The 16,585-nt window shown below is 40.4% G+C and overlaps 1 protein-coding gene across 1 annotated transcript in view; it reads left to right on the plus strand.

The window, feature by feature from the left end:
* The window catches only part of SND1 (staphylococcal nuclease and tudor domain containing 1), a 457,273-nt gene that overhangs the window by 191,888 nt on the left and 248,800 nt on the right, over positions 1-16,585 (plus strand). Inside the window, exon 12 of the mRNA XM_059711713.1 lies at positions 1,633-1,733. Coding sequence (XP_059567696.1) covers positions 1,633-1,733 — 101 coding nt within the window. The remainder of the gene's footprint in view (positions 1-1,632; positions 1,734-16,585) is intronic.

A 16,585-nucleotide genomic window follows, 5' to 3' on the forward strand; every position in this document is an offset into this window, starting at 1 on the left:
TCCATAATCCATATATTTAATATATACTGGGAGTAGGCAGCTTTCCTATTTTAGGCTCCTAACTTCCTAAACTGTTTGGTTACATATCCTTTCTTAACTCAGAATGTAAAGGTTCTTCAAGTCCATTCTGTCCTTGTTGTTTTAAAAATTTCCTAACTCCAGCTCTGTTGGTATTGGGTGTAGTTAGCTGTGTTGTTAGGATCCACATACTGTGAAACCAGCCCCAGGCATCTTTGGGGCTGTCTTGTTGTTTGTTCTTGGTAGTTCTTCACTTGGTCCTTGAGATTTATGGCAGGCTGAAATTATGCGGAGCTTTTCTGTAGAGGCATTCCATATTTTTTAACAACTGGTTCAGAGAAGTCTGAAGGTTAAAGAACTCCATTACCATAATATGGAGGAGTTCTGTAGGGCCCTGCCAGCCTCTGCTCTGTCAAGTATGATATCTGTGGGGCCTTACATGTGCAGCCATTTGCCTCTTTTTTTTTTTTTTGTATTAGTCACTTTTAAAAAACAAAACAAAAGCACAGCAAGTATATTTTTTAGAGTAGCTTTAGGTTCACAGCAAAATTGAGCAGAAAGTAGAGTTCCCCTCCTCCGCCCCCATGCCCCCACCCACTACTATCACAGCCCCCCACCGGAGTGGTACATTTGTTATAATTGAGGAACACGTAGCTTATGTTAGGGTTCACTCTCAGTGATGTGTTTTCTGTGGGATTGGGCCAGTGTGTAACGACATGTATCCATCATTATAGGAGCACACAGAGTAATTTCCCTGCCGAAAAGATCCTCTGCTGCGCCTGTTCATCCCTGTCTTGTCCTCCTAGCCCCTGGCAGCAACTGATCTTTTTACTTTCTTCATAGTTTTGCCTTTTCCAGAATGTCATAGTTGCAATTAAACAGTATGCAGGTTTTTGATTGGCTTATTTCTCTTATGTATTTCCTCTGTGTCTTTTCATGGTTTGATAGCTCATTTCTTTTTAGAGCTGCATAACATTTCTTTGACTTCATGAACCACAGTTTATTTATCTGTCCAGCTGCTGAAAGACATGTTGGTTGCTTCCAAGTTTTGGCATTTATATATAAAGCTGCTATAAACATCTATATGTAGGTTTTTGTGTAGATATGTTTTCAGCTGTTGGAACGTATGGTAAAAGTATGTTTAATTTTGTATGAAACCGCTAAACTGTGTCTCAAAGTGGCTGTACTATTTTGCATTCCCACTTGCAATGAATGAGAATTCCTGTTCCACATCCTCACCAGCATAGGTGTGTAGTTGTTTTAATTTGCATTTCCCCAGTGACATACAATGTGGAGCATCTTTCATATACATATTTGCCCTCTCTAAGTCTTTTTTTGGTGAGCTGTCCACGTCTTTTGCCCATTTTAAAATTGGGTTGTTAATTTTCTTACAGTTGAGATTTAAGAGTTTGGGGTAACAGTGCTCTATCAGTTAAGGTTTTTGTGCAGATATTTTTGACCAGTGTGTGGCTCAGCTGTCTTTCAGTTGTTGTTATTTAAAATCTTAGGTCCAGAAAATCAAACTATGAATGAGGTGAGATTTCACAGTTGTCTGGACACGAGTAGCTGTGCTGCAAGGTCCCAACCTTAACTTCCTTGATTCTTTATTTTCAGGTCAATGTGACTGTGGACTACATTAGAGCAGCCAGCCCAGCCACAGAGACGGTGCCTGCCTTTTCAGAGCGTACCTGTGCCACTGTCACCATTGGAGGAATGTGAGTGCTGAGCCAGCCATAACCAAAGAGTTCTCTTCTCATTCACGTCTCCCCTTCCTTTCACCCTGATTTGCTTTCTGTTGCTGTTAGCACAGTGATTTATGATTGTTGTGTGCCTGTGTAGCACTTTATGTTTGCAAAGTACTTTTTAATCACTCACTAGCTAATCATTTACTTCATCATTATTGTTTTTTTAAGATTTATTGGGCTCTGTGTACTTGGCACTATGTAGCACACATTATTACTATTAATAATGCCATTTATTGAGTGTCAGTCAGGCCCTAGATACTATTCAAAGACTATTCTGCATATTAGTTTAGGAAGTTCATTTATAGACACCCCCCGTCTCCTCCGCCCCCACCCCCCCCCCCCCCAAAAAAAAAGAAAAAACAAGACCCCACAAACAACAGAGGGAAGAAGAAGAGAGGTTAATTGGACATTTTCTTTGTGTAGATGTATGTAATCAGTAGATGACAGGGTCTTCCCCTTATACTGTGCTGGCTGTCCCCTGGTTATATTCCAAAGTCTCTTGAGAGCTTGATTGATGAGTAGTCTATGGAGGGAGGTATCTGATGGGGGAAGGAAGAAGCCTGCTGGGCCTTGCTTTCACAATAAATATTAAAACAGTCAGTCCCTAGTAGCAATTCTTACACTGCATAAAATATACCAGCATGGTAATTGTTTCCTTCTCTATTTAACAATCTTAAGTGCTGTTTGTTACCAAACTGGTATTTTTCTTTTAAAGGGAGCATGATAGAAGGAAAGAAAAGAATAGGGTTCTCATTAAAGCAGGGATTGTCTTATTGAAAGCACAATGAAACCCGTTAGGAGAAACACCTCTACGCTCCAGCAAGCCTCTGAAAGGAAAGAGGATCTTGCAGCTAATTTGCCTTCCAGAAGCTCTCCCCCCAAACAGGAACCTTTTCCCTTCACTCGCGTCACCACATTTGGAAATAAGTATTTTTAGCCACAGTTGCCACTCCTATAACAGTCTGAGGCTTCATTTTTGCTGAGAGGAACTTAATATAGGCTTTTGATGTCATTACTTCAACACCATCACAGATAGCATGCTTGCTAGAAACAGCTTCGTGACAAATTAGGTAATAATTTTGAAATAGGAGAATATAGGAAATATTGTGATCATTCTTCTATCTGTATAACTAGAAATATTTATTATCAATTCATTATCACTTCTTGGGGAGCTTGATGCAAGCTTCCCTACTATGGAGAGCTGGAAAGTTAATATTTCCTATATTAAAATTTTTACTGTCACAAATAAGGAATCCTCTCAGTAGTTAACTGCTCCTCATACTTACTGGTAAAAACAACATCACTACTGTAAAAATTCACATCTTTATTTTTGGTAGATGGCTTTCTCTCCTGTTTACCTAACAATCTTTTCGAGTGGATTTTTTTTTTCCATTTAGTTACCACTGAGGTATATATTTTTTTTTTTTATTTATTTATTTTTTTTTTTAATTAAATCTTTATTGTTCAGATTATTACATTTGTTCCTCTTTCCCCCCCCCCCCCATAACTCCCCTCCTCCCAGTTCCCGCCCCACCCTCCGCCCTCACTCCCCACCCACTGTCCTCATCCATAGGTGCACGAGTTTTGTCCAGTCTCTTCCCACATCTCCCACACCCCTTTCCCCCCCAAGAATAGTCAGTCCATTCCCTTTCTATGTCCCTGATTCTATTATAATCAACAGTTCATTCTGTTCATCAGATTATTAATTCACTTGATTCTTAGATTCACTTGTTGATAGATGCATATTTGTTGTTCATAATGTGTATCTTTACCTTTTTCTTCCTCTTCCTCTTCTTAAAGGATACCTTTCAGCATTTCATATAATCCTGGTTTGGTGGTGATGAACTCCTTTAGCTTTTCCTTATCTGTGAAGCTCTTTATCTGACCTTCAATTCTGAATGATAGCTTTGCTGGATAAAGTAATCTTGGTTGTAGGTTCTTGGTATTCATCACTTTGAATATTTCTTGCCACTCCCTTCTGGCCTGCAAAGTTTCTGTTGAGAAATCAGCTGACAGTCGTATGGGTATTCCCTTGTAGGTAACTCGGTTTCTTTCTCTTGCTGCTTTTAAGATTCTCTCTTTATCTTTTGCTCTTGGCATTTTAATGATGATGTGTCTTGGTGTGGTCCTCTTTGGATTCCTTTTGTTTGGGGTTCTCCGTGCTTCTTGGACCTGTAAGTCCATTTCTTTCACCAGGTGGGGGAAGTTTTCTGTCATTATTTCTTCAAATAGGTTTTCAATATCTTGGTCTCTCTCATCTTCTGGCACCCCTATAATTCTGATGTTGGTACGCTTGAAGCTGTCCCAGAGGCTCCTTACACTATCCTCGCATTTTTGGATTCTTTTTTCATTTTGCTTTTCCGGTTGGATGTTTTTTGCTTCCTCGCATTTCAAATCATTGACTTGATTCTTGCGCTCCTCTGGTCTGCTGTCGGGCGTCTGTATAATATTCGTTATTTCAGTCCGTGTATGCTTAATTTCTCGTTGGTTCCCCAATATAAGATCGAGGGTCTTATTAGTTTTCGTGTAGATCTCATTAAGTTTATCGACAGCTTCTAAACAGTTCTTGAGGGACCTTAAAAGTGTGGTTCTGAACTCTATTTCTTCCATTGACAATTTTGTCCTGTTTCTTTGTCTCTGCATTTTGTTATGCTTCCTTGGTGTACCCCCTAGTGGTCTTTGTTCGAAGTCTTATAGTTAAATCTTGATTGTTGTAGCTAATTCCAGGGAGGGTTTGACCTCCAGGCCAAGTGGCTATGAGAATCAGCTGTGTCAGCAGTGAGAGAACTTTTGTCCTCTAGGGAGGTGCTAATCTAGCCTTTGCCTGAGGCTATCCGGCAAATGCCTCCGTGCAGGGCTTTGGCGGGGCGGGTCGCACAGGATCAACAGGGTGGGCCGGAGAGAGCAGTTATGGCGGCTCTCAGTCCTGTCCCCAGGGGCTCTGCCTCTCCGAGTCCCAGCACCCGCTGCAAAGCTCGGAGAGAAAGCTGCACTCGCTCTGACCGAAGCCAGACAGTCCCGCTTCTCCCGTTTGAGTCTGGGTCCCCAAAGACTCGCCCGGATCTGGTGCCCAGAGTCTGCAACTCCCTCCCGATTGAAAACAACAACCGCGCCCTCCGCCGCCAGCCCGCTCCGCGCACTCCGCACCTCAGAATTTGACTTCAGCACTGCGCCTCCTCTGAGTGTCCGTGTGCGTTTCTCTTTCCTCCTAGTTGTAGGACTTCCACTCAGCCAGCGTTTCTGTGGTTCTGGGTGATGTCCGTTCCGTGTTTTAGTTTCACTTTTGAAGTAGTTGTTCAAAGCAGCAAACTCCGGCGTTAACCTATGCCGCCATCTTGGTTCTCCTCCTGAGGTATATTTTTAAAGTAAATTTACACTGCTTAAAATTAGATATTCTGGGAGTGTTCTTTTTTGTTGTTGCTTTTTTTCCTTTTGGTTTTGTTTTCTTGGAGTGTTCTATAAGGATGTTTTAATTACAATTTGAGACAACTGGTTTAAAATTTTTCCACAGTAGAGTGTTCTGGCCATGCCCATGCTATGAGACCTTGAGGTTTCAACTGCCTTGATCTTGGCTTTGACCAAGATTACTCCTTGAGGCTAGCCTCTTTCTGCAGAGGCTGGGTAACTAGGTCCAGCCAATGCTCTTGGTAAGAAGACACCAACCTTTTTATCAGTTTGGCCAGTTAACATCACAGTTGATTAGTCGTAATTGACAACATCGTGTATATGCACTTCAGGTTGATGCCAAGAATGGTAACCTTGACCTTCTACTTCTTGGTTCTTGCAGTTATATTATAAGAAATAATGTATTTTTTTTAATGATTTACCTTGAATTAGACCAGCCTGGCAGGGTACCCGAGAAGCATAGAGTTCCCTCTTAGGTTTGTTTTTACTAAACTAGACTTTGGAATAAACTACTCAGCTAAATTTGGGAGAAATACAAAATTTAGTGATATTGTTGAGACCAGCCCTCACTAGACATTAAGCTCCTTGAACATAGTAATTTTCATCTTTTTTATTCCTTGTAGTCTCAGTATTCAGTGTAAGGTAGGAGTTCAATAAATTTTTGAATGATTTGTGTACTGTATTGCAAAGTGTCCCTTTATGAAGCATAACAGGGAGTACTTAGATGTTTCTTTTCTTTTTCTGAGTTAACAGGTTTGTTTCTATCCGATCAATATTGAAAAACTTGTTCTGATAGTTTTCCTCTTTTGTTTCATTATTGGAAGCTCAGTGTCAAAGATCGTACATGTCTAGAAAGTGTACCTGGAAGCATGCCTCTCTATTCCAATCTTACTCATAGCTTCTCTTTCCTTTCCCTTTGCCTTGATTTTGTTTTTATTTACCTTTTTTTCTGATTTTTCTATACTTACACAATTCCTGATAGTGTAGAAAAGTGAGGTAGTATATTTAATAAAAATGTCCAAATACTTGGCTTATATTCAGAATTAAGGTATACTAAAAACATTCCACCTGACTTTAATGTTATTTAAAGACATTGGCTAGAGAAGGGGATTTAATATTTTTATTTCAAATGTTTTAATTTAATTTTAAACGCGGAAATAGACTTGTATTTACAAATCTTTAATGTATGGCAACATGATCTACTGTGATATTCTGGTGAACTGCATAACTTCCTCTTTGGCGTGAGGACTTAAAAACACTAATCATGGAACCCTAGATTTTTGTGATATATGCCTTCCCCTTCTATTATAATTGGCCAGCTCATATTTATTTTGCAGCCATTTTTTCTTATTAAACCTTTTAAAAGTATTCATCTGTTTTTATAGACATCCTTTTTGTATTTATATTAATTATTAATGTAGAATTAATAAATGACATAATTAAAATAACAAACACAACCAGTATACATAAATTTGGAGACAGAAACAAATGACACAATAGACTGGAACAGAAGTGCATGGGTGTGCTAGAGTGGCCCTCAATCATTCTAATGTCATCAGCCAATAGATTTAGTGAGTTATAGAAAGTCCAGGTCAGTTAAGGGAAGTTTAGTTAGGAGAGCTTTTGTAGTAATGCATTGCCTCTTTCACAGATAGGCTTTGTCCAAGCTTGTAGAAATGCTCTAGAATTAAGAAGCAAGCCAATCTAAATTATGTCTGTCATCATCTGTTGGCTTACCCACCTACATATAGGACTTTGTAGATCTAGTCACTAGATTCTAGTGGCTTTCCTGTTATTTGAGAGATCAGCTGGGATTGTCTGGCTCTGGAAGAGCTTCCCTCAAGCTGCTGATTCCAGGGGAATGAGAAAGATGAAGCAGCTGAGATGGAGACTCTTAACAGGTTATTTCAAAGCAAATCTTTAAATGTATTTCAGATGCCCAAGTGTGTGAATTGCCTATATCAGTGGTCGGCAAACTCATTAGTCAACAGAGCCAAATATCAACAGTACAACGATTGAAATTTCTTTTGAGAGCCAAATTTTTTAAACTTAAACTATATGGGTAGGTACATTGTTATTAACTTAATTAGGGTGTTCCTAAGGCTTAGGAAGAGCCACACTCAAGGGGCCAAAGAGCTGCATGTGGCTTGCAAGCTGCAGTTTGCCGGACACGGGCCTATATCCTCCATAGGGTTCAGCCTAATCCTTCTGTTTTGCCTCTTGATGTTTGGAAGGGAGTCTGGTGTGACATAGTCTTCAACTCCCCATCTCTTGCCCTCTGGGGAATCAATGAAAATGAGGTTCATCATCCCTCTACTAGATTAAATTTTTTTAAATAACTTCGCTGTGGAGTTGGCAAGAGTTGTTATTTGCTAATCAAAACAGTTTAAATAAGAAAGTAAAAAGATCAAACTTTGAGTTGTTCCTCATTCTCTGGCTCCCAGGTTGGGAATTAGCTGATCCTTTTATGCCGTTTGTGATGTGAAGCTGTCAAGATGGCACTTCCTGTTAATTACTTTTTATTGTATTTAAGACACTTAAATAACTCTTCTTGTGATTTAGTCTTCCATGTAATTAGCTCCAGTGATTAAAATCTCATTCTTTCGTTATTGCCAGAGCCTTTTTGAAGAGTGAGATTTTTCTGGGGTGACCTTTACTTGTGCTGGACTTCTCAATTACTTTGAGCTCCAATTTTGCAAACTTATGTGATCCGTTAACTGGTTGCTCATGTCTTTCTGGATATCACATTTGCAACGAAAAGTGTTAAAATTTGTTCACATTTATAAAGGGGCACCTTAACTTAGGGTCAAGCCTCACACATACACACTTATAATTAACACCACCCCAAACCCCTATCCTGGAAGATTGTCACACACCCAGTAGATATAGTGTCACTAAGGTATTTCCCCAATGCTTTCCGTTATGTGAAGCATTTCACAATAGTAGGAGATAATAGACATGGCCCGTTTTTGGAAAGTGAATGCCAGAGATGGAACTATGGAGTAGGCACAATTAGGAAGTGCCCATTTGTTTTTCTGCACTAGGTCACGTTTTTTTGAGAGGTGATTTGTTTTTTCTAACAGTGCTACTGGAAACATTATTTCAATCTACTGGCCCCCTGCATTGCCCATTTCTGCTTCCCCTTCCCCCCACTCCCCATTATCCATGAAAAGCCACTGATTGCAGTTCCCCTTGATGCTGCTTGGAGTGGGGAACTTCTAGCAGAGATGGTGTCAAAGCTCTACTGGGCTTGGACATCTTAGTTCCCTCTTTATTTAAGGATTATCTTCCAGCAGACTCAAAGCCATCTTTATGAACTTCCTTTGTGTCTCTTTGGTTTCTTCATAGATAGAGCTTGTCTTTATTATCTACACTAATAAAAGAGAAAAATGCAAATTGACCATACCTTTGCGACACCCACCAGCCAATCAGGAGTGAGTATGCAAATCAACCCAACAAAGATGGTGGGTTAATTTGCATTTGCAGGCGCCAAGCAGCTGGGGGCGGGATGCTTGCGTTGTCACCATGGCGACAACTCAGGCTTCCGCACCGCCCCAGCCGCTCTGGGCCTCTGGGCAGCGTGGGAAGGCGGAAAGGCGCCTCCAGTCTGAGTGAAGGTGGTGCAGGCAGCCAGGGGAAGGAAGGCTCATTCTTGCATGAATCTTCATGCATCGGGCCTCTAGTCCTATATAATGAAAGCCTCATATGCTAAGTGTCTGGTCATCTGGTTGGCCATTCAACCAATCAAAGCATAATATGCTAATGATATGCTAAGGCTGCTCAACTGCTAGCTGTGACGTGCACTGACCACCAGGGGGCAGATGCTCCAACCAGTAGGTTAGCTTGCTGCTGGGGTCTGGCCAATCAGGACTGAGCGAGACTGGCTGGACACGCCCTGGAGCCCTCCCACGGTCCCTCCTCTGCTGGCCAACCTTCTGCTTCCCTCCCAGGCCCTGATCGTGCACTAGTGGGGTCCCTTGGCCTGGCCTGTGCCCTCTTGCAATCCAGGCTGAGGGGAATCCACCCCCCCCCCCCACCCCCTGCCAAGTACGAATTTTGTGCCCTGGCCTGTAGTATTTATATAAACCAGACTATTAAACTTACAAGAGAATGACTTCTTTTGCTGCTTCTTTTTCACAGGTTCTAGTTTTCAGTGATAACTTCTTTCCTCAGCTGTTATATTAGTGACTGAGCATGATGTTAAGTCTTGCCCTTCTACGATACTCTTTTATAATCCCAGTTTGGCTTTTCTCAGCACAATGGGAATATGTGCCATGCAGTCCCCAGCTTTTCTGTCCTGAGTTCCTAGCTTTGAGGCTTTCGCTGTCAGGCCAAAACTCCTATCAGAGTTTTCAAATTTTAAAACATGCTAATATCTGACATTCTAGCTAAACATAAGAAGAAACTCTATTTTCTGGCCTAGTGTTCTTACTGAAAGTACTTTTTTGACTCCTGAGGAAGTACAGAGACAGTATTAATGCCAGTGGCTCAGCCAACAGGTAGGATCTGGGTAGTAACCAACCCTTTTCTCTATAGCTTTATTGGTTACATTTAATCTAATTTAGTGTCCTCCCCCACCACCACCCCTGCCCGCCCTCCCCGCCCCCCGGAATATTTCCCTACTTAGACAGAAAAAGAATACTCCAGAATAAGGCCCATCCCCACCTTAAATCATAATCACCACACCCCCCAACCCCCAAAGGAGCACCTTAAGTTGTTTTCTGGAAGTCATAGGCAGCTTGGTTTATATAATTATGCTACTTCTGCTGTTTTGAGTGGTAGAAGTATGCATGTCTACCATGTTGAAGCCTTTGCAAGTCTCTGTGGCAATTAGTTTAGAATACCCTGGAAGGAATTAGTTGAATAACGTCACGTATCTCCTGCTAGTATATAGCTGTCATTTGAAGAGACTGGTCCCATAAAGTGCTACGAGAAGGAACATGGCTTTTGCTAAGGTTTTGGTGTGGGAGTCAGGGAAACACTAGTTAGTTTCATACAGAGCTCTCTTTTATTCAAGTATTTTTTGGTTGTCTACCCATGCAGCCAAGTCTTATTTCTTTAAAGACCTCTTGGTTTGAGATTCTTGTATTACCATCATGTCTATATTGAAGTTCAATTAAGTTTTTCATAGTGGAACCCTTGGTTCGGTTCATACGTACCAATCAGCAGAATCCTTTGCTGAGCACCATGTACTCGTCTTTCTTTCCTGCCGGGGTCCAACCCCAGCGGGTCCAGGGGTCCCCAAAGGTGTGGACGGAGTCGGCAAAGAAGGAATGGTCTCGATCTCCAGAGAGGTTCTGCTTCAGATCTCCAGCCAGGTTCTGTGGCCAGGTCCTGGTCAGGTTCTCTTGCCATGTTCTATAGTCAGGTTCAGTCCAGGATCTTTTGCCATGTTCTCTCCAGCGAAGTTCTTCTGTCTCCAGGCTCCGTGTAGGTTCTGTCTTCTGAATTCTGTTCTAAGCTCTGAGTTCTGAGTTCTAAATTCTGTCTCATGAGTTCTGTGTCTTGCTGTCTTCTTACATCTGTATTTATACCAGTTGATTCAATCCTATCAATCTCTATTACAAAGGTTAGGGCGTTTCTTATCTCCATTCCAGGGAGTAAAGATTATGTAGCTTAAGCATGATTGTTTGTAGTGATTAACTACCCGATTGGCACTTAGTTAAGGAGTTTCATCCCCTCCCTGACTTCAGGGAAAAATTCCTACCTGGGGAAACAACCTTTCTAGGAGAGGCATCCCCTCCCTGACTTCAGGGAAAAATTCCTACCTGGGGAAACAACCTTTCTCGGAGAGGTGACCTTGGTTAAAACACAGCGCCAAGAAGGTGAGCAAACATATTAAGAACCGTATGCCGTATATGCCAGGTCCCTTGAAACAGCAAGGATGGACCGGCTCCCGGCACTTTCCTTTTTCTTTATTTTTTTTTAATATTAATTGAGTATAGTGTCAGGCATTGGGTGGCTTAATATTTTCTGAGCTGATCCTTCAGAAGCTCCCTTTCATCAGTTTCCCAAAGTATATAACATGGAGAGCCTGGGGGAAAAATGAAGGTTTTCTGCAGATAAGGGGAGCTTATTGTAAGGGAGGAACATTCTGGAATGTTTAGAGATACAGATAAGTGTATTCAAAATAATCTCAGAGGCCTTGTTTGAAAAACTAAAAATGCTGTCCATTCATTCTGATTTCCGTGAGCACTCATAGTGGCTGAGTGAAGTACTGGGCCCAGACAAAGGACAGGTTGCTGCTTCTATAGCTGCCTACTATAACAATTCACTTATCTGTTTATTCATTCAACAAATACTCGTTGTTCACCTACTATGTGCCAGCCCCTGGGAATATAGCAGTGAACAAAGATGGTCTGAGTGGCAAGGCTCTCCTGGCTGCAGTTCTCAGCGTTTCTTTGCTCAGGAGTCCTGTGGGTATTCATTGTCCTTGCCACCCACAGAGCCGTGTTTATGTAGATTTTTGTTTGTTTGTTTTTTGCTCTAAGAAGCATAAGTGACTTTATTTAAACAGTGCCTACAAAGGTTCTTTTGTCTTCAGGTTTTCGCAGGGACTTTTAGAGACTTTACCGCTTAGAAACAGGTTAAAATATAAATGAAAGATAATCCTCCTAGTATTTTTCTTTTTCTTATGAGGCAGTAACTTAACCTCTGAGTAGACAAAATAAAATGCTCACGTGACTGCCCACTGGAGCCATCGGTCCTTTTCCACCACACGTGATAGCTCGTGGGCCGTTCAGTGTTGTAGAGCTCTGTGAACCCTGACAGTTCACGGAGGCACCCGTCCTGCTCCACGTCCACCTGCCTCACCTGGCAGAGGCACGGACGCCAGCTTCCTAACACTGTCTGCCGTTCACTTTTTTCGATGATTATCCTTGTAACTTTATTAACTGACACTACTGATTTTTAAATTTTTTTGCTCTAGACAGTATCTATTTACTAGCTTATATTAAAGATGAGTATTACACTATTACGTACACTCTTTATCCCCTAATTTTGTTATTTTATAGTGAATTTTATAATTTTCAGTTATTCTGCTTTTGATTAACTTTATAGTAAAAGTATTAGGAAATCGATGCTTACACTTTCCCCCCTCCTTTTAAAAATGTTATAGTTTTACTGTTGCCAGATTTATATTATTTATTGCATCTCTCCACTGTCACTATAATTGACTTCCAAGTTTTACGTATAAATTGGTCCTGAAAATTTAAGCCACACCCACCCCAATGGCAGTTATAATTGTGTGAGTGTTACTGTTGGACCAAGAGGTATGGTAGAATGATTAAACCTATAGAAAAGAGTGCTGTGTTGTTAAACCCCCATAAAATGTTAATTCTCTTTGTGTGTGTGTGTCTCTCTCTGTATGTCTATCATTTTTCTTTTTGACTCTGAAAGCTTTTCTGGCTCTGGAAATTTTGTTTATTTGTTGTTTCTTGAAATTTTGTTAAAATATTTCTTGGTAGTGTTTATTTTTTTATACTCAGTTGGCTTTTTTTAAAAATACACTGAAAATGTTTATTAGTTTGAAAAATCAAAGTAAAGCCATTTCAGAAGTAAACAGTGTTACATAATATGATTAGAAGACACATTTTCTGACAGATTGTATTTTTAAAAAAAAATATTTTATTGATTTTTTTACAGAGAGGAAGGGAGAGGGATAGAGAGTCAGAAACATCAATCAGCCGCCTCCTGCACACACCCTACTAGGGATGTGCCCAAAACCAAGCTACATGCCCTTGACCGGAATTGAACCTGGGACCCTTGAGTTCGCAGGCTGACACTCTATCCACTGAGCCAAACCGGTCAGGGCTGACAGATTGTATTTTTACAGCCTCTATGCAGTCTCCACTTTCGGTCCTTGGTTATCCCGGTTCTTTCTAGCGAGTTTTCCATTGATTATTCAGGAAGTTTTTCTGTATTTTAGTTGTAATTCCATTTTGGTCCTGGGAGCGTATCCTTGCAACATCCACATACTCCACCACATTAACCACCCCCCCCCCCAAAAAAAAACAACAAAAAACAAAAAACAAAAACCTATACTTAATTTGGTTTTTAAATCTCAATATCCATGTCTTCAACTCAAGGAGATTTTTCCCCCCCTTTTTTGCTTGAGTTATTTTCTTTTTCTCGCTTTTGCCTCTGACTCCGGAAATTCTATCAATATATTGTATCTAATGCTTCATATCTCTAACTTTTCTCCCATTTGTTTTAAGGATCTCCTTTACATTTTCCTTCTACATTCAAGGAGATGTCTTCAACATTGTCTTCCTGCTCACTTAGCCAGACAGCCGTGCATATTGACTCATTTTCATGCAGTCCTGGTCTCTTTCATCTCACTCACTCATTTACTTAGTTCATTTATGAAGTAATTTATAGAATGTCTGGTATGTACTAAGCACTGTGTTAGGCATTAGAAATGTATTGGTAGTACTGAAAGTGAAATGATTTGTGCCCTCATGAAATTTATAGAGACTGTTCTCTTACTCTTGCTCATTCAAATTTTTTTAAAAATTTCAGCACTTATATTTAAAAGTTTTCTTTTTTAAGTGTTCTGTTTTAATAGCATCCTGAACACAGTATTTTCTCTGATACCTCTGAGAATACTCTTTAAAAATAAAAAACATACCACCCTCTTCCATTGAATTATCTGTTTCCCCATGACCAATTGTTCTTTGTTTCTGTTGTTTCTTTTCATTCATAAGTTCTCAAGTATTTTTGTGAAGGAAGGACCAGATTTGAGTTGGCAGCAGGAAATATCAAAGGCAGTCTCTTTATTCAGTCCTGAAAGTGTCTGGACCTGGAACACAGAGGAAGCAGGCAAATTGCAGACCTGACTAAAATTGTCACAGCACAGGGGGTTTCCTCAGCCAGTAGAGAGCTTTAGTGTATCTCACTGGGTTGGCATAGGACGTGGGGGGCAGGGGTAGGACCTGTGATGTACTTGGCCAATTCTGTCTCAAAAGCTATTGCTCTGCTTTTCTTTTAGGATACAAACCCCATCTAAGGTCCTTCCCCAGATGAATCACCTACCCTCTGTTCTATAACATATATTGCTTTCAAGTATCTCATATAATCATCTCATATGACATTGGGAATTTGGGGAATCTCACTGGTATAAAGTTGAAGTCATGTTGGTTTTAATTCCCAAATACACTACAGTATTGAAACAATAAGAGACTTAAAGGGAGAAGCTTTAGCAATAGCTAAAGAAAAATCTGAAAATGTGAAGTTGAGAAATCTATCACAGTAGCTTCCTTTAGTTTAATTCATGACTGCTTTAGTGGCTTCAAGAACCTTTGTGCTTTTTGCTGTATAGTTTTCTGCGGTTACGCTGACTAGCAACCTGCAAGTGCAGTAGAAAAAGCTGTGAAGACACTCCTCCTGTATTAAAACAGTGGATTAGTGGTGAAGCTACACCCTGGATCAGATTTTATGTTTTAATTAAAATGGTCTCTATTGGAAACAAAGCCCTCTACTACCTCATCTGGAAGGGGTAAAGGCTACTCTGCCAGTGGAGATTTAACTGAGCCGAGGTTAATTTTGCTGGTGCTTAGGCTAGAAAGTTCCACAGCATTTAAGTGGTCTATCAATGACCCGGCTCTTCTTTAAAGTCCTATTTGTTTAGGGGGTTTTGTTGGTGTTTTTGTGAATGTCACCGATTCAGGAACACACATAGAAAGAATGCAATTGCCCAGCTGGTGTGCTCAGTGGTTGAGCATTGACCTGTGAACCTGGAGGTAAGGGTTCGATTCCTAGTCAGGGCACATGCCTCGGTTTCAGGGTTGATCTCCAGTAGGGGGCATGCCCGAGGCAGCCAATCAATAATTCTCTCTAATCATTGATGTTTCTCTCCCTCCCTCTCCTTTAAATCAATAGAAACATGCAATCAAAGAAATGTCTGTGCTGTACTTGCTCGTAGAGTATTTCTTGGAGTTTTGCTAAGGGTCAAAACCCTCTTAGCACCTCTGTGGGCATCATAGGGACCAGAGAGAGGCTGGCTAGCCCAGCTCTTCTGAATGGTATTCCTGATCAATTGGTCAGATGATGCCCCCAAAGCCTACTCACTGTGGTGCTTTGTGTTTCTCGATAAAGGTCCTTGAGGTGCCCCTAAATCTCCCCCCAATCTCATACCATCTGCTTTCTGTCTTTCAGGATTTGTGCAAACTTTCTGATATGCTGTTAACACACTTTCTTGTTTTTTAACACCATTAGGGCTTTTTATTCATGTCCATATCTTTCTTTTCTGTCATTTCAGTAGGACCTTGTAAAGGATGTCATGTGGACATAAATTCTCAGTCTGCCATTCTTACCTCCCTCGAGCGTTCTTTCTTTATGCCTTTGGATAGTGCAGTTGATGTGATAAGGAAAGGGGACGTTTGATGTAGTTACTAGTAAGCAAAAATTCTTTATCTTTTTTGTGCCATTTCTCAGCCCCTTTCTCTTTACAGTTCCTGTGGCCAGCACAGTACCAAGTGATAGAGGGAAATAAAACTGGTGTTTTTATAGATTTTTCTGTTTCCCAGTAGTGATGCTCCTTGACAGGGATTTGCTCCAGTTCATACTGAGTGTATTTTAAAAAGAATAATAAAAATTAGAGTAACATTTTTAAAAGCTTAGAAAATAGGGTAGAACTACCCATTATCTATTCATGCTAATATAATAGCTGTTATTTGGAGGGTATTCCTTTTGAAGACTGGCTATTTTTTACGAATTTAGGAATGAGAACACTAACCACTTGGCATACGGTTGAGGTGAAGTCTAAGGCAAGCTATTCTTGGATGTTCAGATTCTGTGGATTTTTTCTAAGGTAGGATTTGGAGGTGAGCAGACGTGAGGTAAAACCTCAGCTCTACTCCTAAATAGCTGTGTAATCTTGGGCCTTTGTTTTTTCTTATGTAAGAAAATACCAATCTCAAGCTGTTGTGAAGATAAAATGTGCTATGCATCTTAAATGTTTAGCTTCAGTCACTAAGACAAATCAATCAAGTACTGAAATCAGCCTGGTCACCTTTGACCTTTTTTCAGATCCAGTGGTCACTTCTGTCCTTTCTCTTTGTCCTCTCCTCAACATCTTTAGTTACTTCTTTTTGCTCAAACCTTTTCCTTTTGTAAGAATTTTTCTTGAATATTTTTATATTCCAGTCTCTTCTTTTTCTTCTCACTATCCCCTGGCCAAATTCGTCCACTGATAATACTGCTCCCTCACAGAATGTTCTAAGTATTAGCTTAAATAAGATATAGGAAATGTCCAAAGGTTAATTAAAAAACAAAACAAAAATGCCCCATTGGATTATGGCTTAGTTTATGTAGTAGTAGTTCATTTTTATTGTTTCATAGCAGGCACTTTGGTTTGGATTTATCTCTTTTCTCACTTTTAAAATTGTCATTATGGCTAAATTATATCTATTTTTCCA

This window comes from Myotis daubentonii, chromosome 10 (assembly GCF_963259705.1).
Source record: "Myotis daubentonii chromosome 10, mMyoDau2.1, whole genome shotgun sequence".
NCBI classification, from domain to species: Eukaryota; Metazoa; Chordata; class Mammalia; order Chiroptera; family Vespertilionidae; genus Myotis; species Myotis daubentonii.